We start from the raw sequence: 23,692 nt of genomic DNA on the forward strand, positions 1-23,692 counted from the left end.
AGAGAGAGAGAGAGAGAGAGAGAGAGAGAGAGAGAGAGAGAGAGAGAGAGAGAGAGAGTTTTTGTGAGCCATAAAGAATGAAATTATGCTGTTTGCAGGAAAATGGGTAGGTGTGTATACCACCAGCATACGAGCCGTATTAGAGAAATGTTGTTGCCTTGCCTCATTCACGCATTCTCGTCTCTTCCATGAGTGTAGAGAGTGACCCATATTCTGACACAGTTATTTATGTAGTTATCAGCATTTACTTTGAGTCAAGTCATTGAGAACCTCTGAAGAGAAACTCAGTTTGGCTTCTTTTTCTGTCACCTCACTCTCAAGATAATTGTAGCAACTAGGGCTCTCTTGCAATGACATGAAAATCAGAAAGCCAGAACTCAAGTTTTTTTAATCCAGAAGGTAAAACTAGTTTGGCACAAAGGTATAGTGTGTATGGAAGAACTGACGGCTAGGTCAAACACTGATAGAATGGGACTTTATTATTGAAACTGTGGACACGAGAACTGTGTGCCACTGAAAAGTACCACTTAACCTCTTCCTAACTCAGAGGAAAATGTGTGCCCATGCCATCCTAGCTGCTCTGAGGGCACAGACATTCATACCCAACCCTAGGTGGCTTCTCAGGAATGGACAACTGGCATAGAGTATGAGAAATTGCACATACCCATCACGGAGACATCGTATTCTATCAGCAGCGTGGCTTCTTGTCCGCACTGTTTAAGGATGCTCATGGCCTCAGCATGGGTGGTTCCTAGGAGCCGAATTCCATCCACGCTGAGCAACCTGTCTCCAGGTTTGATGGTGCCCTCTCTAGAGACAGCATAAAGGAACAGTCTTGATTAACCCAGCGTAATGGGGCTCAGCTTTAATAGCCACTTAGCCAGAGTCCTGCTTTCACGCACTCTCTGCCACGTCCCTCCCATCTACACTCTTCTCAGGCATCGGGAGTGACAGTAAGAGTGTAAAGAGGTAGCCCCGGACAGAAAATCGCTGTAATACAAACACCAGTAATGAGAAAATAACTACCTATTAGCCAACAACCTGGTAATCTACAGTTAACTCTTGGAGGATGAAAGGGAGGGAGGCTCATTTTCCCTTCTTGTAGGCTTTCTCTTGAAAGTCTAAAATTGATTTATTAGAGCCCGGGAAATAGCATTTGCCTGTTTCCCCAAAGTTAGGTGGAACAGAGAGGCCTTTTCATTCCATTCCATTTGTCAGCAGTGAACCCGAGTGGAAGAGAGAGTGCTGGGGAGAAGTTTCCCAGTTTTTAAATTTCCCCACTGAGTTATGAGGCCATTTGCCAATCATGCCAACCCAGCCTCATATGCCTTGGATGAGGCAGGCAAATAATATTCTCCCTGCTGTGACCACAGTCTTAAGGCACTCGGAGGTGACAATCAAAGACGTTAGTGACATCACCAAGGCAGGGTCAAAGTAACCTTCGGGTCACCGTCTCTGCTTGCTGGAAGGAAGGGGCCAAGATGAAAAATTCAAAAAGAGGTCTGACAAACGTGGGACTTGGGAGAATAGAAATGACACCCAAAATAATCTAATTCACTTAGATAATTCTAGGCACGTGACCCAAGTTTCATATTTAGCGCTCGGGCGTCTCGGATTCTAATTTCATTTGGCAATAGTGTGTGCATCACTCCTGACATTCTTGCTAACCCTAACCATAAAGATTAATGAGGAGTGTGTATACATTTATTTTCTTTAGAAGGAGCAGTCCCCAAGAGAGGCGCGGGAAGGGAAAGGGTGGGGCTCTCTGAGGCTCGCATTGTGTGCCGTCCTCTGCAAAGGCAGATGGACACTAGTGCAGGCGAGAAGCCAACATCTCCTTTCCTTGTTTTATATGAAATACCATCCTCCCTAGAAGTGAGCTCCCAGCATGAGTTGTGGAGGAGAAACCTGAACGTGTAGCCTCGTCCTCTTTAATACCAGTCTTAACTCAAAGCCTGCCAATGGCTTTGTTTGGTCAGCTGTGAGAAAATTAAAGTGCATCACTTACAGGGTGGTTGTAAGTCTAGGATAAGACTATGTTAACCAAATGGGTGGTGCATTTTCTAGATCATAGAAAATTCTTTATAAATAGTATTCATTGTGATAGTCTCTTTCCCAAAAGGTTAAAAAATGTCTATTTTGATTCTAAACGGATAGGCAGAAGCAACTGGTGTGTCTTCTTCCTACCCTTTAACAGATTCTGTGGAAGCAGCCTTCCTCCGTTATTCAGGAGCCTACCTTTGCCATCAGAAAACAACACAGGTGCGCGCATCTCGAGAGGTGCGGGCATCTTAGATCAAGAGTTTGCTTGTGAACCCCGCAAGGCTTATGAGAAAACCCCTAAGAGTACTTTCCATTCCTGCACCAATTTCTCAAGGAGCAGACATCTCTAGAGATGGACGCGATCTCTTCCATCTGACTAAATGTCACCCTCCTGTGACATGCAGGGTCATCATCACGAGGTGGTGCTGCAGCCCAGGGATGATGCTGATGGTCAGAGTCAGGGATGATGCTGATGGTCAGAGTCAGGGATGATGCTGATGGTCAGAGTCAGGGATGATGCTGATGGTCAGAGTCAAGGATGATGCTGATAGTCAGAGTCAGGGATGATGCTGATGGTCCGAGTCAGGGATGATGCTGATGGTCAGAGTCAGGGTACCATTGATTCCTCCCAAGACGGGAGCACAGCAGCGCTGAAGGACACAGGCCAAGGATCTGCCCTCAGAGAGCCTGGCACTTTCTATAAGTGCTTCTGCAGAGTCAGGCCACCCGGACCTGAGAGGCAGCTGGTGGTGTCTGGATCTATAGCAGGGGGGCACTGAGCTCAGAACAAGCACTTGCTGGGAAGGAAGCACAGGTAGGGGCCGGAGACCAACCCTGATTTTCTCTGCGGCCACAGCGCCAATTTGTTGAGCTTTTATATTTTATATTCTCACATACGTACTTGTTGATATCTAGCTGCTACTATGAGACGCTATCAACCATTTTCTCTTTCGGCATCCCCAGCTGTCTTCTATGGATTTTGCATAATGATGCAGAAAGATGAAGCTTACCTGTCAGCAGGCCCTCCAGGACGAACACAGGTTATCACAACTGGACGGGACTTGTTCCTATCATCATGTGCTCCCCCTAGTTAAAAACAAAACCAAACAAAGGAAGGCCGTTTAAAACTACTGCTGCTCCTTCTCGAAAGAGTCACTCACAAAGTGCCAGCCAAGACGTTGCAGTGTGTTTGTGGCTATAGGGAGGAGAACGTGCAGCTTTCTCTCTGGACTGTAAAATCATTAAAAGTCATATTTATTTTAGGCAGGATGTTTCTGAAGTCACTACCGCTCCACCTTGCAATAAATATAAGCAGTTCTCAGAGTGGTATAAGACATTTGACAATGGGAATGGCGTGGAATTCACTAATTAAAACTACTGGTCCAATGAGATCGTCTGCCCATCATAAACAATGGACAGGTATGAGTACCTTATGCGGAGCTTGGGCCATGATATACATGAGGAAGCGGGTCTCTTACCATGTGTATTAGAAGAGACTCAAGAAAAGGACCACATTGGGAAGGGAGGGAGGGAGGGAGGGAGGGAGGGAGGAAGGAAGGAAGGAAGGAAGGAAGGAAGGAAGGAAGGAAGGAAGGAAGGAAGGAAAAAATGTGTGGTACCCACTTATAATTTCAGCACTTGGGAGGCTAAAGCAGGAGGAATCTTCGTAAGTACTGAATCGGCCTGACCTATATAAAGGCTAAGTAGCAAGTTCCGGGCTTGCCTTGGCTGTAGAATAGGATCCTGCCTCGAACAAATCTAAGTGGCTTATAAATGGCCAAATAATCAAATATTAAATCAAAAAATAAATAATCAAAAATTATAGTGTTCAAAATATTAGGAGCAGATTTGGCCTGTTTTCCCCTACTGACTGCAAATGGGAATTTAAAATTTTGCATAAGGAAAATTTCTGTAGAGGTGTTTGTAGATCTACATCATAGAGCTTCGGATAGAAGGTAGTCCATTGGGAATTTTCTTTTTTTTTTTTTTTTGATCTAGGACCGGTTTATACAACTTCCTCTACCTATGCTCTCCAGCCTGTGCTCATGGCTACCAGTAAGGGAGCACTCACGAAGTGATGGAGCACTCACGAAGTAATGGAGCACTCATGAAGTAATAGAGCACTCACGAAGTGATGGAGCACTCACGAAGTGATGGAGCACTCATGAAGTGATGGAGCACTCACGAAGAAATGGAGCACTCATGAAGTAATGGAGCACTCACGAAGTAATGGAGCACTCACGAAGTCTGAAGCTGCCCAGTCCACATCTGGACAAGGTAGAGTTTACAACATTCTCCTAATGGTCAGCTGATGCCACCCAAGTCATGCCTTTGTCCTTGTTATATAGAGTAGACTATTAGCACACAAAAATATTATGTCTGCTTTTCGCCAAACAAGTTTTCCCCCAAGCTGAAAATAGTGGTTCTAGACCACGAGACTCCTCTATCTAAGGCTTAATATTTCCTGTTCTTCTATTTCTTATGTGACCCGAGTTCCTTATGTATTGTCATCCTGGGAGATCACATGGGCAGTCTCTAGTTTCCCGGTACCTGATAAATATGAAGGCCATCATCCTCATCTCTTTTCAATGAGTGTGTGGTGAAACAGACTGGAATTTCTCAAACTTTGCACAGGGGAAGGGGAATGAAAGGAATTTGGCCGAGGAGAAAGATTAAGAAGCATTTTATTTGTTCTCGTTTGTTTCTTTTTCTGCAAAACATTCCTACAAGGTACATTTGCTTTTCTATGACAGAAGAGATTTAGAAAAGGATGCAGGTTAGAGCCACCAAGAAACCCTCCCACAATTTTCTCGGATCCACATTTAAATATGAAATGCGAATGCATGCTACTTGTGTTTGGAAACTCCTTGATAGCTGACGTTTCATCATCACTGAAATAATCCCCTAAGTTTGTCATTGACTTAGGTTTTAGGCATTTGGACATACAATGTACAATAGGTAACTGAGACCAGCAATGCTCCCTGGTTAGAAAGACACCCATTAGCATTCTTTTTTTTTTTTTTTTTTTTAAGATTTATTTATTTATTATATGTAATTACACTGTAGTTGTCTTCAAACACTCCAGAAGAGGGCGTCAGATCTTGTTACAGATGGTTATGAGCCACCATGTGGTTGCTGGGATTTGAACTCCGGACCTTTGGAAGAGCAGTCGGGTGCTCTTATCCACTGAGCCATCTCACCAGCCCCCCATTAGCATTCTTTGAGATGCTTTTAAAAACCATAGTATCTGGGCTGCTAATGGAGCTCAGGGTAGGGGAACTTAGCATGCATGAGATCTTAGATTCAATATTTAGCCCCAGAAAAGCAAGCCAATGCCAGGATCACAGCAGAGGAAACATGCGAACAACAAGCTTATGTGTAATAATGAGCAGACTCTTCACAGCTTTCAGCTTGGGAATGTCTAAGTTTCCTTGTCCACTGTAAAAACCTCAGGGACACAGTCCTCTTTAAAAATAGATTTTGTTCTTTAAATTGTCTTAAACCTTTAAGTTATTCTAATTTGTACATGGGTGGATAGGTCAGAGGATCATTTCCAAGAGTCAATTCTTTCTTTTTACCGTGTTCCAGGGGTTCCAGGGATCAAAGTCAGGTTATGAGGCTTGGTGGCAAGTACTATTACCCATTAAACCAACATTATATCATTATATCAACATTATTATCATGCTTATTCAGAGACTTAGAGAATGTTCTTTCGTCCCAAGGATGAACTCTCTAACGTGGGACACATGGGGGTCCCACGCTTTGTTCTATGGGAAGAATTTTCTAGTCTTTCTGGAACCAAGACTTTTTTTTTCAAGCATTAGAAACAGAATTCCATCCTTTGCTACAAAGTTGCATGAGAACATGTGAGCAAGAAACTCTCAGCATGGAATGGACATGTTCAGTCTGAAGGATCCATTTCCTTCATGATTTATCAGTATTCTCACTGATCCAAACTGAGTTAAAAATTACGGCTATGTCAAATGTGCTAATATTTACCCCTCATACTATCTCAACCGGATTAGCCACTGACCCTTAATGGATGGGTTGAAGAGAGCAGAGAAACTTTCTAGAGGTGGGCTTCGAACTGATCTAAAAATGTAAAACTGTAAACCTTTATGCCTAACCAGTGTAACAAGGCAATTTCTAAAGTCTATACAAATGTGGCAGTCACTGGCTAAAACTGGATCTTTACTATGGAGACGTTAGAATAGCACCTATAATCACACAAATTCAATAGAAGAACATTAAATGAATCATTCACTCCTTCTTTCCTGTATGAGGTGCCTCCCATGTATCAGCTAGTACTTCAGCCTCATAGACTTTTGAGATTCCTGAAAATTGTTAAAGGGATATTTTGGTAAGATTACACCATCACTTGCGTGGAGATAGATGTGGAATTCAGTTGCATCTAGTTGCTTTATTTTGTAATGAGAAGTTGTTATTGGCTTAAATCTTACATTAAAAGTTTGATTAGTTATTGATTAACCGTGTAGTAATTAGTCATGAATATGAACAACAGAAGTAGTCTTAAATGCTGTTTTTTCAACAATTAGAATTTCTGCTTGTGTTTCAAAAGCACTTCCCTTATGTTTAAACTGCCAAAGAGAATCAATACATTTCAGCCTAAATTTCTTATAGGGAGAGTTTTTACTATATTTATCTAATTATTTTTAAAAGAAATTTAAGAATGGTTGTGGTTTGTAACCCGATGTTGGAGCCCATCATGAGTCTGAAACATAGGTTTTGGCCAGAGAAACTTCATAACCAGAAAAATGTCATAACCACTGAGCCAGCACACAATGAATTCCTAAGTTATCCTCTGCTTTACTCGGATGGCGGAAGTTACAACTTGTGTCTTAAATTCACCGATCTTAATTCCTTGAGGTAGGGTCATTGTCTTATGATACCAAAGCACTTACTGCTATACTGGCGTGCATGCTTGCTTAGTAAATATTATATTGGGAGATAGCATTGCTAAATGACTGACCCAGATTAGAATTGAACATTTAGAGCTCAGCTATAAAGAAAAGCTTATCCAAGGGAACACAGCTGTTTTAGTGTTTGATACTAAGATGAGCAGTTGGTATTAGCTTATACTTTATAAATCATTTGGACAGAAATTTTCCTCTTGTAAAGTAGAAAAATGTTATAGATAACAACAATATCAACAGAAAAGAATCCCCCCAAAAGTGTAATGTTAAAATGTCTGATGCATTCATAATTATTGAATCTCATTATTACACTATGGATTGAGAACTGCTAATGCGGCAATAGTCTTTCAGGGGTGAAATCAGTTATAAGAAAAACAAAATCATAAAAACCCAGAGACATAGTCCAGAATTAATGAAGTCACTTGACTTTAGCATCAAGGCCGTCCCGTAATGAGATAGGTTGAGCTGGATATACTTGGGGACCCCAAGGACTAGGTTATCTTTGGCCCTTTTTTTTTTTAGAAAGCTAATGTAATAAAATTCATTTCCAAAGAAAGTAATGTAAACATGTAAAGTAATGGCTTAATACTCCTGTACTGAATCAAGCCATCCCTATCAACAGTTTTGATTCAGAATCGCAAACCAGTTACAAAGACAAAGGAACACTGGAAAGTTCTTAGTCAGTGTGGTCACTGGGAACTGACCAGACCTTCTAGGTACTGGCTCTGTATTACTGGGCTAAAGCAAATTCGATCATTTGGAATTCATTCGATGCTTCTTCATTGTCTTATTCATTTAAAAGATAATTTCCCCTCTGGAAACATCAGGTTTTAAGGGTGCAGCACACGCCTTTAATCCCAGCACTTGGGAGGCAGAGGCAGGCAGATTTCTGAGTTTGAGGCCAGCCTGGTCTACAGAGTGAGTTCCAGGACANAAAAAGCAAAAAGAAAAAAAAAAAGGTGCCTTCTGTATCTTCCCATAGTTTTCAGCCTCCACCTACCTCGGATGACAAAACCAAAGGTGTTGCCTTCTTTGTGCAGAGTGACCTCCACCGTTCGGAACATAACACTGGATCCTTGTACAGCTGTGCAGGGGAATGAGATGGGAAAACATGAGTCTAGCTGTAATAACATTTCTATTGTAATTTTTTTCAATGTGCCATAATAGGCTTGTAAGTTATGTTGCAAATAATTTATTTTGAAGAAAAGAGCAATAATCTCAATGAAGTCTGAGAGGAAAAAGAATTGTAATGGCATTCAGAGACTATAAGTAGTTATCGGTATAAATGACCCATATTGCTCCAAGTAGAAGCAAACCTCACAGCTAATTCCTTTCCTTCTGGATAGACACATTCTAGATAGGGGGTGATGTTTATATTGCTTAAACTCTACAGAGCAAGCAAGGCAATTTTCAATAAATAGAAACATTTTCCTTTGTGAAATACAAAGGCATTATGACTTCTGCCAAGCTTATGAAATAATTCCTGCATTCATGTTTAGTTTTGAAGCTGGAATACGAGGCAAACTCATTCCTCCCGGATTACAGTCCATGGAGTGCTTGATGCAAATAGATGTTCTGACACATAAGCAGCTGTTCGACAAAGTTGCCAGCAGCCCAAACGCGATGCGGAGAGCTAATGAAATCCTAAGTACGTTCACGCTGTGTCGACGACAGAGAAGAGAGATCTGCTTAAACTCATCTGTTATCACCTCGTTCTGTTGCTTGCCCTTGATTGCTCTCATTTCACAAGACAAAACTGTACTGCCAGTCGCAGTGTCTAATTACATTGAACAACACATGCAAGTATATGTCATGTTAAGGCATAGCCCCTGAAAGACTCTGTGAAACTGCTTTTGGGACATACTGAGTGACTCTGATTGTATAATATACTATAGCTACATGAAAAAAAAATCCCACCAATTGGATTTTAACATGAGGAGTGTGGGGGTGATTTTGTTGGTGCACAGAAGAAAATGTGTATGCTGTACAGAAGTAGATGTCTTTCAATCCCTGAAAACACGGTACAAGGGAAGCTGGGAATGATGGAACATGCTTATAATTACGGCACTAAGGCAGGAGAATTGCCACAGAGGGCGTGGAAGGGCAGTCTGGGCTACTTAGCAAGAGCCTACGTCAAAAAGGTATAATGATGTTTAGAGTCATAATTCTCAACATCACATTTTATACTGTTATTTGATCTTAATATGTTTCTTATATAAAACTGTTGTCAGAAAGTCTGTGACTTCTATGAGGCTTGAGATACATTATGCTGACTTTACCGTGGTGTGGAACAGACACACTGCATATTTTGTTTTTATTTTCTGTGCAGTGTCCAACAGATGATGTGAGCTATTTGGCACTTCATTATAAAATAAGCCTATCCAAACCCAGGCTACTGTGGATGGCATAAGTGCATTTCAGGTGGGTCAGGCTGAGATGAATAGTGGGGGTGGTTTATAAAATCACCCTGACTTCACAACCGGGTTTCTTGAGACATAACTCCACCTAAACTCAAGGAGCATCTGCCTATAGACATTTTTAAAGAACCAATAAAAATTACTCTCTTCATCCCATTTGTACAACTAGTTAGTGGCTTAAATGAAGCATTAAGTGGTGTTATTTTTAATTATCAGAAATGCTAAACTCTCAAAGGGATCCTGTAGGAACTAGTATGAAAGCTACACCTTCCAACTCGCAGAATCGTGGTGGTACTTGAAGTTGATCTGCAGACCACCAGGCTGGGGCATGAAGGACAGGAAAAACCCGGATATGCTGAGAAGCAGCACGAATGTCCAGCAGAACAAATGTTTGCTATGTGGCTGATTTAATTGAATGTCACCTCCTGGCTATCATGGGACTCCCAGTTTACTCTAATCAACTAGGAGCAGTGCACACGAACAGACAGACCCAAGAATTGAGGGACAGTTTTAATTAAATGAAGAACAAAATTGGGCTTGAGTTAAATGATCTCTTATTTCCACGAGTCAACAAGCCACTTGAAGAATACAACATTTTCACTTTAAGGGTGAGGAAAGCGAAGATGTGGAGAGAAGTAACTGAAGGACCATCTCTTCTGTGTCCAGAACTCAGCAAAGCAATTTGCAAATATTAGTTTATTTAATCATTAAATCATCTTTCAATTATACACAACCAAATTCCAGGTCTGGGCCACCTGTGCTCATTGGCTGGCTATCTGTTCTGGGAAAGTGAAGTTACTAGGATTTTAATGTTGTTTTGGTTTTCTATAGCTGACCACAGAATTCTTAGAGTCAAATCTGGTTCCTATGAAGACTTTAGGACTACCCACAGCTTCGGATGGCCCTCAGGCTACTCCCTATAATTTGCAATTGGTAACTGTTATTGTTGGCAACATTTTAACATAACTAACAAACCGTGTTGGATCTTTACAGTTTTGATTCACATGATTGGCCCTTGCTGGTTTGGTTTTTTTCACACTCAGTCTTAGCATCCTTGTAACGACCATGGGACTATAACTCATTGCTCCAGAGACAGGTAGTAAATGCGGTTAGTCGGGGGGGGGGGGGTGGTGGTGGTGGTGTCACAGGGCCAGGTAAAAGGTCTCCGTGATACAGTGGTTTCTGTGAATTCTCATGTGTTTCTGCAAAGCTGCTTTACTACAGTTGACATGATTGCTCCAAGCCAAACACTCTGTCCCCCCTCCCTATCACCACCTCCACAGGAGGAGTCGAACTGTTTCCTACTTTATCTGGTCCCCTTGCCCACGTGGCTGGTTGTGTCCCTATGGGGCTAGGGCATGAAGCCAGAGTGGGTGGGCCTATGCTTTCCTTCTGCCTCCGAGGGGAGCTCTGTAGAGCCCTGCTCCTGCAGACTCAACCCCAGAAAGAACTGCATGGAGAAATCTTCAAACGCCCCTCCTTCCTCCTTCAACACTCCCACCAAGGTGACCACGGGGTCTGAACGAGATGGCCTCAGGGTGACGTGCTTTCACACACACACATCTGAGGAAAGAAAGGATTCCTTTTGCTGGACAGCTGGTCTGCCTCAGCTCATGATGTAACAGGCGCTAAGCAGGCCCGACAGATCTCTCTTTTTAATTATTAAACAGGGAAAATCTGGAGCTCTGAAGTTTAAATGGAAGCACTATTTAAGTAAATAAAATGTCCCCAAATTACATTCTAATTTTTTTACGCTGATGATAAAATGTTAAGTGTCAATTGAAAACGGCCCAGAATTAGTTAGCATTTCGAAACTCCACTGGGGTTCTGTGGACACAGAGTGGGAAGGCACTTTGTGGATCAATGCTTAATGCATAAATGCCTGAGATACATGTGGCTTATATTCTCCCCAAGTAGTTCTGAGAGAAATTACAGAATTTTTCCGTTAAATTGAAGTATGGAACACAGTCAACCAAGTGCTTCATTCCCATAAAGAAATGGAATCTGAGGAAAGATGAATGGATTGCCCAAGGTCAAGCTCTATCTATCTATCTATCTATCTATCTATCTATCTATCTATCTATCTATCTATCTATCTTCTCTTGAAGACACACACTTCCTTCCCAGCTTTTTCTGATCTCACAGACAGCTGAGATTTGGGTGTGTGGGTGTTGATGCTGAGGGAATAGGCAGGTGCCACCTTGGGTGGCTCAGGTAGCTGCTGCCATGGTCTGGTTAGTTTTCATGCTCTAAGTACATGAATGGCTTGTTAATGCCTTCCACCTTTCTGAACTCTCAGGTCTTAATAATTTCCTCAACACAAGAAAAATAGGTAGAGATCATCCTTGGTAGACCGGCCTCTTCCGGCGGAATTGTATCACCAAAGATATGTTGCTATTTAAAAGTGTATTCTCTTGTTTTCCTGTCGGCTTTCTTGCACGGAGAAGACAAATCTATTTAAGTACCGAGTTTCAATAGACTCAACTCCTAAACATCTCTAGTCCCAGCTCTCTCCTCTTTAACTGTAAAGATGCTGTAGGGTCCACAGATATCATCTCTCCTGGAAAGCAGTAACAGCCTCAGAATATTCATACCTAAGGTTTGAATATTCTCCTGATAGTTTCTAAAATGATACCTTCAAACACTGTGGTCCGACCATGCAGTTTTAAAAGCACGTAAAGATTCACCACACACATCTTCCATGGGGCCACATCATCTGATTTCTTTTGCCTTGCAGACTACATCCCTATCCTGGGTTTCCTTGTCTTTACTCTGTGCTCCAACAAGCCTGTCTACAGCCCAGCCTGTGCAGGCCACTGTATCCTCTGACTCTCTCACTGGGCCCTCTGCCTAGACCCTTCCTTTCCCTATTCAATCTGCCCCATCCTTCCCATTCTTCCCCAAGTCCCCAGCTCTGAATCATGCATGAGCTGGACAAATTTCCACTCTGGGCCTTACCCTGAACCCTATCGTGAGTTCCTTTAGGAAGGGAATGTGTTTTACTGATACACACACCCAGTGGAAGGCCTATGTATAAAGGAGAGCCACATCTCTGCAGAGCTGGTTTTCTTAACTCCTGGCCAACGGGTTGAGATAATGATTTAAAGGCAAATTGACTTTTCATAGCTTTAAAGAAACCACAGTGCCTTGTAACGGTAATGCTAATAACAGCTAATATTTGCCAAGTATGTAACAGTGGCCTAAGTATGTGATCACACTACTGAATTCCCACACAGTACACCCAGCAATGATGATAGTCATTTACAGGTGGGCATTTCAAGGCTCAGAGAACTTAACACAGCCCAGGTAGATTAATCTGGTCCCTGAGTCTCAAATACCTTCTGTATTATCCCAATCTCAATTTCCATTGAAATAGCTTGCCCACACTGCTTTCCTTAATATTTCTGTGTACACAGCAAACAGAGTCTCAAATGTAGTATTCAATCAATCTTTCCCCAACCAGACAGGCCTCCCTGTAATCTTGCCTAGCTCCATTAATGTGAACTGTATCATTGCGGCTGCTCAGGCTCAAAACCTGGCGTGACCCTTGACTCTGTCTTTGCATAGCCTGCCTCGGGCTCATTAGGACACCCTCATCACCCCCATTTCTTACTGGGATCACTGGAGTAGCCTCCCACCTTTGCTTCCCTACCTTTATCTCGGCCCACTGCTTCTGTCTGCAGGCCAGCCGCCATAAAGCCTCTGGAAATCGGAGACCATGTTTGACCTCTTTTAGAGCCCAGGGTTCTGGAATCAGAACACACAGCAAAAGCCCCTCCCAGTGGCCCGTAAGATCACCCCACCCCTCACATTTCAGGCCTTGTCTCTTAAATCTCTTCCTGCTTATTCTATTTTACCCACAATGGCCTCTAAGCTTCTAGAACAACCACACGTATTGTCTTGCCTTCTGCTCTTATCACTGGCAGCTTTAGTTGCCTGGAGATCTTCCATCAGAAGTTCATATTGCTGTTTCCTTCACTGCCTTCAAGTTCTGGATCCGGGTCACCTTCTCAAAGACTGTTCCTAACATCCTTACTTAATACTGTGGTCTGGTCCCAATCCTACCCCACCCCACTCATTATTTCTGACTTACTTCCCTAACGCTTTCCCTATCTCTTTTGATATAACATAGTTACCGTGGTGGTTTTTGCTTGCAGATTGCAATCTCCACCAACGTGCCCCATGCTCCTAGAACACAGTCATGGCCGGAGCAGAATAAATAATTATCGGCTCATTACCGAGCATGGATTATCACCACCTATTCATAGTAACTTAAGTTCTCACTGGTAGGAAGAAGAGGGGGGGCACATCCCTGGGAACAGCTCATCAGAGGAGATGGGAAGCTTGAACCCAGCTCAAATGGAAGGTAGCCACAACACACAGCAGAAGCCATACTCCAGGAGAGGAGCAAACGGCCTTTGGAGGCAGACAGGCTGCGTTCAAATGCTCTGTGTCCTACTAATTGGAGAAAGCCTTGCCTTACACCTCAATTAATGTGAAAAACAATTATATATGTCTGTCTTACAGTTTTCACTGGTTGATCAATAGACTATATATTGATCTATATATATTTATATCTAGCTCTATCACCTATCTATCTATCTATCTATCTATCTATCTATCTATCTATCTATCTATCTATCTATCTATCTATCTAATAGATTTACTAAGAACTTGTAGGATGCCCTGAAGTGTTCTAAGTGTTTGACAAATACTCAGTCACCTCTCATGGCAACCAATGATCCACCGTTTGTAGATGGTAACCCTGAGACATGGAGCCTAAGCAACGTTTTCAAAGACATGTAGTCACTCCAAGTGAAGCCGGCACTTGGGCCCGTCTGGCCTGATAATTAAGTTCCTTTCTGATCTGTTGTGGTCCCCGTGGTGAGGACAACATGAACGAATGTCGATGCTGTTACAATGCCAGGCATTTAGTATGTTCTCAAAATTTGTCTGCTGCACTTATTACTATTATCATTGCTTAATAATAATTAGATTTGATATGAATTGTTCTATTTTTTTTTATGAGCTTATCCACTGAAGAGCCAATACGCAGCATGTAAAACTTTTCCTAAGTCTAAGCACAATATTTAGATAGCGCCAAAGGCTTTTAAAGTTATATTGTTTATTGAAATAGCTTAAATGGCAAAAAAAAAGTTCACAGATCACTTCAACAGAACGTGACTCCTTGATAACTTCAGAGCTAACTGAGCGTTTTTTCAGTTTTCTCTGAAGAGACATGTCTCCCATTTCACGTTACTTTGAAACGTGAAGCAGCTGCTCCCCCACTGATGCTGTGCATAGGATGCTGTGTCGGGCAGCCATCCTTCCCTGGGCTCTCATTACTTACAGACCGGTGGAAGCTCATACTCGACCTCCAGGACCACTCTTTCCCCGACATTTTTCAGCAGGCTGATGATCTCATCGTGGCGGAATTTGGCGAGGTTGATCCCATTCACCGCCTTGATGTAGTCGCCCACATCCAGCTGGTCACTTCTGCAAAAGAAACCATGTCACTACAGCAGGCACATCCTTCCCAAAGGCCACTCGGCTTTCCTTCTGGTTCCCTCATCTAGACTAACAAGTCAACAGAGCAAACACCCTGCTACTTAGGCTGTGATTGGACCCTAAAGATAGGGGCGTGGCCGAGTCTGGGTGGGACGGGGTGGGGGTGGGACTAGCCTACTCACCCTGCCTGTTACATTTTGGCACTTCTGTCTTTGGTGTGCTACAATCTCCAATTGTCCTTCAAATATTTTACATCCTTTGTATTTAGTACACCATATATCTATATCGATATCAATATCGGTATAGATGTATGCCACTTGCCCTCAGGGTTGCTTCTCTAGGAAAGCACCCTGATCCTGGTTACTCCATCCCCCTCCCCCTTTCCCTCCTATTTTTATTGCATGCCTTTTGGACATTTCATAACCTTGAATGTCCTTATTGGAAGTGGGACCAGAGTCAGAGCCAAGGAAATTAGCATATTTCATTTCTTATTGTTTGCTCTAAAAAAAAAAAGAACTGTCTATTCCTGAACAGGACTGATATGATAAGAATATTGAGGAAGAAGAAATTACAGAGAAAGCCTTGAGTTTCAGTATGATTACCATCACCCCTCACAGAGCTCCTATTCTTCTGGGCTTTACTTAGACAGGCTTCCAAATCAAGAGCAGGCAGTGGGACCAGTGGCGGCAGGAAAGATAGATGTCACTGGACACACGGACAAAGTGTGAGCTTCCTGCTCTGGATGTCCCCTGGGAGACCTCTTAAGTCCTGGTGGGAAGGAAGGCCAGTAGGAAAGGGGACCATTTTCCCTGGACACTTGGCGTCGAGCCTCGCGGTCTTCCATATTTGCCAGTTCACATCTTCGGGGAGCATTTGCTCCACACTGAGTAGATCTGAACGCCACCTTCCAACTGTGGGCCCATTTGCTAAAGAGAGGAGCAGTCAGACCTTAAGCCTTCCTGTAGGAATTAAACCCATGAGAGCGGGGCTGCTCCCGGGGTGACAGCCAAGCCATTGGCACACCAGGGGAACAGTTCCTGATGAGTGTACGCTGTGCTTCTGCAGGGGCAATGCTGCCTGGCAGCGGGCAGCTGTCATTTATTTATCAGTGACCTTTTCTGAGAAGCTTTAATTTTCTGAATTAATTATACCCTTGTTCTTCCCCCCGCCCCCCGCCCCGTTTCCCCACAAGGCAGTTACCTGGCAGCGATTCCTCCCTGCCGCAGGTTGGACACTCGTGGCTTGCCATCTTTATCAATGCCTCCCGATACCGTCAGGCCAAGAGTGGTTCCCTCCTTCTTCATCAGTTCCACCACGGTGGAGCCCTTGAATTCCTCTGTAAAAGAGAAGCATTCAGCCCATTAAACGAGAGGCAGTCCAGCCTGCTGACTATGTGGCGAAGTGACTCCACTCCCCACATTTCCCCCACTTCTTCACTGAGGAGAAAAAGCCTCAGCTTTCATTGTAATTGCAGCATCTGGCGATGTTGGGAGGGCAGACGGTGCTGAGTGCGGATGGTGCTGAGGGCAGACGGGGCTGAGAAAGGCAGTCTAGGTAGGAGAGGTGATTAAACTGACGCCAGTGGACTGACTGGTCCACTCTGACATCACAATAAATAGTCTCAATCCTTTTAGATATCGATGACAGTATTCTCCCCAGGGTTTCTGCCACTCTCTAGAGACTTTGTTTTCTATTCTTGTAACTCAAAATACAACAGGACTTTGCCAGGTAAAGAAGAGCAGAATTTTAAGTAATCATGCAAATGTATAAAACAGGGCAGCCAACTCCATTGGGCCTCCCAGCTTAGGAAGCTAACTGCCAGAAGAGGGGTACTATCAACATTAGTTCATCCTTAAAAATCTAAGTATCACAGCTCAGGTGACAGGTCCCATCATTTCCTGGACAATATGTCACAGCCCAATGAGGCAGCATTGGTCATCAGGATTTGGGGGTAACCGCCATAAGACTTTCTCTATCAAGCTCAATTATCAAAGCTCACCAATGTTGTGGAAATGACATCTACACACTAACCAGGAACTCCAATATTTGGATTTTAGCCAGGGTAGAAGGTAAGACGACTTTAAGAATACACCTCTTTTAGGGAATAAAGATGAGGTCAATATTTACTCTGTGGAGGCTTAGCAATGACAATCTCTATGTTAGAGGTTCCTGCCATGTTATTTTCTCCTGTTACACGGATACTTTCTGGACCGGGATGGGGAACCATATGGTTTTGCAATTTGTACTGGTCAGGTTATCAATTTTAGTTGTCATGAACTTCTAGAACGCCAAGCACACCTTAAAATAACAAGAATGGTCTTGCTTTTATTAAGCCACAGATTAAAAAAAAAAACACAACAGATTATTTATACTCCCTTTTCCATTTTCTTAATTACACATCATAGTTAATTATTTTTCAAAAATCTCTATGCATGTTTATTACACTGATACTTAAACTGTCGATGACAGAGCATCCACCAGGATAGCAAAACACACCACGCTAAGCAAAGAAATAGCACCTCATGCGGTCCTGTGCAGAACTAATTACTTGGTTAAAAAAAAGTATGAGAGGCACAAATGTGCTAATTTCTTCAGGGATGTAGATGTTATCCCAGGCTGTGCTGTCAGGATTTCCAGGCCTGATGATGTAATGGCCCAGCAGGTCAAGCAAGAAGCCAGCATTTCCAAGTGGCTGAGTGTTATACTATTCTTTAGAGTCCAAAGAAGAAGCAATGAGTTTATACTAATGTCAGCTTCACCCATAACATTTCATCTGGAGCCTCAGGTGAGGACTGAAACTCGAGAATCAAAGGTCTGGCCAACTGCATGGAAGTTCCCCGGCCTTTGACATCATTTCCCAGAAACACCTGTACCTAAGTCCACTAGGGTTCGCTCATCCTTTGTGCCCCCTTAAAACAAAACAGCCACTCAGACAAGCTGTTGACACTGATGTAGCCCCAGCAGTGCTGGAGACGGCAACTTAAGAAATAACCCAGATCTTTGCTGGTAGAAAGCCATGTGTCAATGTTTAAAAGTTAATAGTTGACCATGATGATGTAGTAGATGGATGGGGTCTATCTGCAGCACAGACATGGAAAGGAGCCTAGCAAGTCTGGCAGGAAAAACAACAACTCATTGAATGTTTTAAAAATATGCATAGTGGTCCTAGATAGTTCAACATCTTGCTTAGACCTTTAAGATTAGACACACAATTAAGACATATTAATGGGAGTTCCATACCATGTAATTTGACCCTATTGATTGTTCCCTGTTCTTCTTAACCACTCCCCAGATCAGCACCTCCTTCCCTACAGCTTTTTTGGTCTTTATTTAAGTAACCCACCGAGTTCACTTCACGTTGTGCAGATACTCAAGGGTGTGGCGCCACCCACTGGAGCATGGTTAGGCTGCCATGGGGCACACCTTTAAAGGATACAGACTTTCCCTTCCTGAGCATCAGTGGCTCCTCAGTTTGGGGTAGGGGATCACGTGCCTTTCCCTTCTTCATGCTGAAATGTTGACTGGTTTAATTCTGTGCAGGGTTTGCATGGGTACCTGAAGCTGCTGGGAATTCACAAGTAGCAGTTGTATCCTGTCCAAAAGACATGGCTCAGCCCCTCCACAAATTAGGGCCCTTTCAATCTTTCTGTCTCTAACACTGCAAGCGCTCTCTCTCTCTCTCTCTCTCTCTCTCTCTCTCTCTCTCTCTCTCTGTGTGTGTGTGTGTGTGTGTGTGTGTGTGNGAGAGAGAGAGAGAGAGAGAGAGAGAGAGAGAGAATAATGTTCAATTTCTGGCTAATTACTTCACAGTCATTTTGACTTCTTATCAGTTTCTGCTGTCTTCTGCTAACCACTGCCCACTGCACAAAGAAACTTCTCTGATGTCTGGGAGTTGCACTAATCTGTGGGTACAGAGGTACACATTTAGAGGGCAGTTGGATACAATGCTCACTCGACAGAATAGTAGTAGTAGGTTTATCCCTGAGGCTGGTAAGCTCTGTGTTCCGGGCCAGATTTCCAATACTAAGCATGCATTTCCTCTTGTGGAGCAGGCTTTAAGCCCTATCAGAAAGTGGCTGGTTATCCTCATCAAATTTCTGCCACCACTACACCCAGGGGTCTATTGCCTTTCTGGTCATTATTGTAGTCCACAGAGTTCACAACTGGGTAAAATGATGGGCAATTTCTTTCTTCTAGCAGCCTTCATAGTGCTTACCAGGACTATGAGGTAGTCAGAAAACGAAGCTTCCTGGTTAGGACCCACTTTATTTCTGCCTGTCCTGTGACAGAAGGACACATGAAAATTTTAAGTGGCCATGTCATGCCTGCCATGTGAGAAGATTCAATTCATTGATACTTATTCCTACTTGGGTCTCCAAGGATGTAAGTACTGCATGAAAGCGATTACTATTATGTGAACCTATGTGACGAAGACATGTAGGTTTGTCTCTACAGGAAAACTAAAGCCAAAGTTTCTGGCTGAATTTCAAAAACATAAAAAAACTCAATTCTTTCAATTGGAATATAAGTCCATTTATCTGGGTACTTTAAGACCTGGTAATAGTCAATTACCCTCTCATTTAAAAATATTTTAAATCTTTTCCTAAGAGCTAGTTTTAAACCAAGAAAGAAAACATTTATGTCCCAGTTAATTAAGTAATTTGTGCAGTCATTAATTCAGTAGGTCGCTGAATGCTTCCGAGGAGCCCGACAACAAAACTCAAAAGATGGAGGTTGTCAAGCCCATTATCTTCAGAATGCTCAGACTGGTTACAGATGCAAAGCCACAGTGTGGCTTGTGGGAAGGCACACAGAGGAAATCATCCGGGGGAAGCAAGGTAAACAGAAGGTGTGTGTTTCCAAATGCAAGAGCGATCTCACAGTTTTGTGTCCTGGTGGAGTTGGTTCTTTCATTGATTACCTTTCATTGATTACCTTTCATTGATTAGGATTAGCTGAGTAGCAACCCAGACCAAAGGAGTAATATTAATTAAGCCAAGCCTAGAAGCGAAGGTAGAATACTCTTGTAAGGAAACATGCTGAATCACAAGGAGGCCAACTGCAGGAAGTCTCTTCAGTCTCTAAGGAGCTGATTCAGTCTGGCACAGGTGTTTCTAAAAGGAGTGAGAGAGAAGAGGAGGTCTGGGGGAGGGAGGAACCCCACTTCTGGAATTTGTATCCTGGTAACCTACAGGCTCGATTCAAGCTGTCAATCACTGCTTGGCTCCTTTTTGGTATTTAATGCTTGCATAATAATGCAATATGGAGGAGACAGATGCTTTTGTTTGCATGAGTTCCCTTGTGTGTCAAGGCTTACTAAACAAACGCTGCAGTAGAACAGGGGACTTGGGCAAGTTGAGGTGTACCAGACATTCCTTTCCTTTGTGATTTTAATAGAAAGGAGCATTCCTCAAAGAAGAAGAAGACCGTGCACAGCAAATATAGCATGCTCGCATCAGCAGCAGCCCAGGAAACAGGTGATGCCTGGTGGGCAAGGAAGGGAAGGTTCCAGATTTGAGATTTTCCTCATCGGTATAATTAATTATCATTCAAAAAAGGAAGGGAGAATGGGCAAGTTCACATCTGTTTACTCAACAGACCCACACGAGCCTCACTGGCAGCATGGAATTTAGCTGTTTGCTAATTTTCTTTGAGTCTGTACATTCAATTTCTTAAGAATGAAAGTCCTGAAAGTCTTAAGAAAAGCAATAGCCATGATGCATGAACACAAAAATAATCATGAAAAAAAAAATCTTATGAACAATATGAAAATCTGGTAATACAAACTTTTTCAAAATGCACGACAATGTATGGGTGGCCTTTTGTGTGTGTGTGTGTGTGTGTGTGTGNGAGAGAGAGAGAGAGAGAGAGAGAGAGAGAGAGAGATCGAGCAAGTGTGCACAGGTGTATCTGTGCATGTGACAATCGGAGGCTAACATCAATGTGTGTTTTCTTCAACAGCTCTCTACCTTATGTTTTATTTAGGAAACAAACAAACAAAATCAAAACAAAACAAAAACCAGGTAAAAGTCCTACTATAAACATGTGTTCACTTTTGCCTAAATTAACCTCTAAAGTTGACAGTATCAATAAAAGCGTCAATGTGATGTTTGGGCCACAGGACCAAGTTGAAATAACTGAGAAGCAGGATGTGTGTTCTTGCAGAGGTCCTGTGGGAACTTCCAGAGGTAATTTAGCTTGTTCTTTAGTATTCCTGGGTGTCTTAGTCAGGGTTTATATTCAAGAAGCAAGTTGGGGAGGAAAGGGTTTATTCAGCGTACACTTCCACATTGCTGTTCATCACCAAAGGAAGTCAGGACTGTAACTCAAGTAGGTCAGGAAGCAGGAGCTGATGCAGAGGCCAAGGAGGGATGTTACTTACTGGCTTGTTTCCCCTGGCTTGCTCAGCTTGCTTTCTTATAGAACCCAAGACTACCAGCCCAGGGATGGCACCACCCACAATGGACCCTCCCTCCTTGATCACTGAGAAAATGCCTTACAGCTGGATCTCCTGGAGGCATTTCCTCAAGGGAGGCTCATTTCTCTGTGATAACACCAGTTGTGTCAACTTGACACACAAAACCAGCCAGTACACTGGGGAAGAGTTGGAGAGGCTTAAGCTTGTTCATGATGCTTCTCTGATACGTGTCATATAACTGTGACTAGATGTTGCCTGACCAAAGACAGCTCTCAGAAAGAGGAGCATGGAGCAGAGAGGCTAACAAAGTTCTCAGTGCCTGACTCCCCAGATCGCCCCGACTCTAGATGTGCTTGGACACATAGAACAACCAAAACAAACTGGCAGTGACAGAATGGACACCGTGCACTCTCAACCCCTGCCAAACCTTCTACCATCTCAGTGTGTTTTCACACTGCTTTGCATACAGGGTTGCCATGACAATGTTTGGTTCTGTGAAAGCCTTGGTGTCTGGACACTGCTCCCTTGTGGTTAAATAATGACTACTAGGCCTAGCCTAGAAAAAGGGAGCCAACCTTGCTTTCCTGGAAGGTTACTGAAGTTCAGGAGGTGGATAAAGAGGGAGTTACCAGTGTCATGAACATCACTGAACCTAGGGTATAAGTCGTGATTATTCTAGGGTACCAACTGCTATGGCTAGTAAACAGAGACTGTAGGTGAAGCCTGTGAGAGTCCTCTCAGTGTGGGAAAGCAGTGTTCTGGATGGTTTCTGACAATCGAGTTTTGAAGGCATCCCAGTAGTGGGCTGGAGGCAGGGGAGGTGTTACAGCCCAAGGCTGCTGGGATGTGTTGGTCCTTGTAGTTTCTCAGTCCAGCTATGTGCTGTAGTAACTGGGGAATGTTAGAGATACTGGTTCCTGGGCTCTGCCAAGAACAGCTGAGCCGGAGCTCCTGCTGATTGGATTGCTTTGCAGTATACTTGTTTTTGTAATTAATCAAAGCATTGATTTTTAAAATTCTGTGTAGAGCAACCTGAAGTCCGAATCATGACTTGACAGTTATGCAGGGCTTTACGGTGAATCTCTACCAAGCTTTTAATTATTCTTTGAGATCGTTGTAGATTCACATGTGCAAAAAAATTACAAGGAGGGAGATGGAGCCTTTATCTACTGCTATCAGCTCGTCACACTGTAAGACAGCATGCCCAGGACAGTAGCATTGATGAAATCAAGGTACACGAAAATTTGGTTAGCATAAGGAATACGCACATTGCTCTTCTATAGACACATCCATTTCCCTCCCACACCCATCATTTCCTTAACCTCTGGCCACCTGTAATCTCTGTTTTTGTATCTCTGGTGTTTTAAGAATGTTCACTAAATGGATGTACTGTGAATGAAAATAAACCCTTCAGGGTTGACCACGACCTCCACCACCTCTACCTCCTTCTCCTCCTCCTCCTCCTCCTCTTTGACACTTAGCATCATTCTCTACTGTTTCACCCAAGCTGTTACACATTGACGTGAGTTACACACTGGTTCTGCACAGTTGTTACCAATGGCCTTTCTCTATGTTGTTGTTATCATTATTATACAGCTACATGTGAGGCTCTAATACCTTAAAATAAAATGTCTGCATCAGCAGCCTGAGAGAACCATCTACAGTACAACAAGCTATGCTACAGTTTGTGAAACAGTTACTGTCAAAAGACATCTTGGGTGTTTCAGGTTTCAACTATTATTAATGAGGCCACTAAATATTCATGTGTGAGTTTTACATGAACATAAATATTCATTCTTTTGGAATAAATGCCCAGGAGTAGCATTTGTAAGTCACATAGTAGCTGATTCTTAGTTCTCTAATAAACTGTTCAACTGCTTTTGGGGTATTTCCTCTACTTTATGTCTCCTGTTGTAATATGCAAATCATTCAATTTCTCTGTGCCCTACCGCAAAGGTGATATTGTCACTAATATTTATTTTGGCCCTTGGATAAGTGTGTGTGTCTACCTAACTAGACTTAGAAATTAGACCATTCTCACTGTTGAGTTCTGAGAGGTACTTATGTGTTATAGGTAGGAGTCCTCTGCTGAATAGGAAGCTTGCAGATACCTTCTTACAGGTCTTAGATTTTCTTTTCAGCTTCTTAATATGGCTTCTGTAGAGCTAAGAATTTTTTTTGTTTGTTTTTGTGTTTTGTTTTATTTTGTTTGTTTTTGAAATTGAGTATCTGAGTATCATGTATCCCAGGCTGGTCTCAAAATCACTATGTAGCCAAGGATGATTTTCCTGATTTTCCTTCCTTCACTTCTACAATGCTAAAACTATAGGGATCCACCATTACATCTGGTTTATGCAGTGCTGAGAGTTGAC

General features: G+C 42.9%; 1 protein-coding gene across 17 annotated transcripts in view; it reads right to left on the reverse strand.

Moving 5' to 3' along the window:
• Grip1 (glutamate receptor interacting protein 1) overlaps positions 1–23,692 on the reverse strand; it is a 611,271-nt gene that overhangs the window by 136,801 nt on the left and 450,778 nt on the right. For all 17 annotated transcript variants that reach the window (XR_003844501.1, XR_003844500.1, XM_021205771.2 and 14 more), the window contains 5 exons: positions 16,103–16,238; positions 14,745–14,890; positions 7,978–8,061; positions 3,054–3,129; positions 665–810 (listed from right to left, as the gene is read on the reverse strand). Coding sequence is in view for 15 of the 17 variants with exons in the window: in XM_021205771.2 (XP_021061430.1) it covers positions 665–810; positions 3,054–3,129; positions 7,978–8,061; positions 14,745–14,890; positions 16,103–16,238 (588 nt within the window). In the remaining 2 variants the exon portion in view is untranslated. The remainder of the gene's footprint in view (positions 1–664; positions 811–3,053; positions 3,130–7,977; positions 8,062–14,744; positions 14,891–16,102; positions 16,239–23,692) is intronic.

The sequence above is a fragment of the Mus pahari genome, chromosome 9, assembly GCF_900095145.1.
Source record: "Mus pahari chromosome 9, PAHARI_EIJ_v1.1, whole genome shotgun sequence".
NCBI classification, from domain to species: domain Eukaryota; kingdom Metazoa; phylum Chordata; class Mammalia; order Rodentia; family Muridae; genus Mus; species Mus pahari.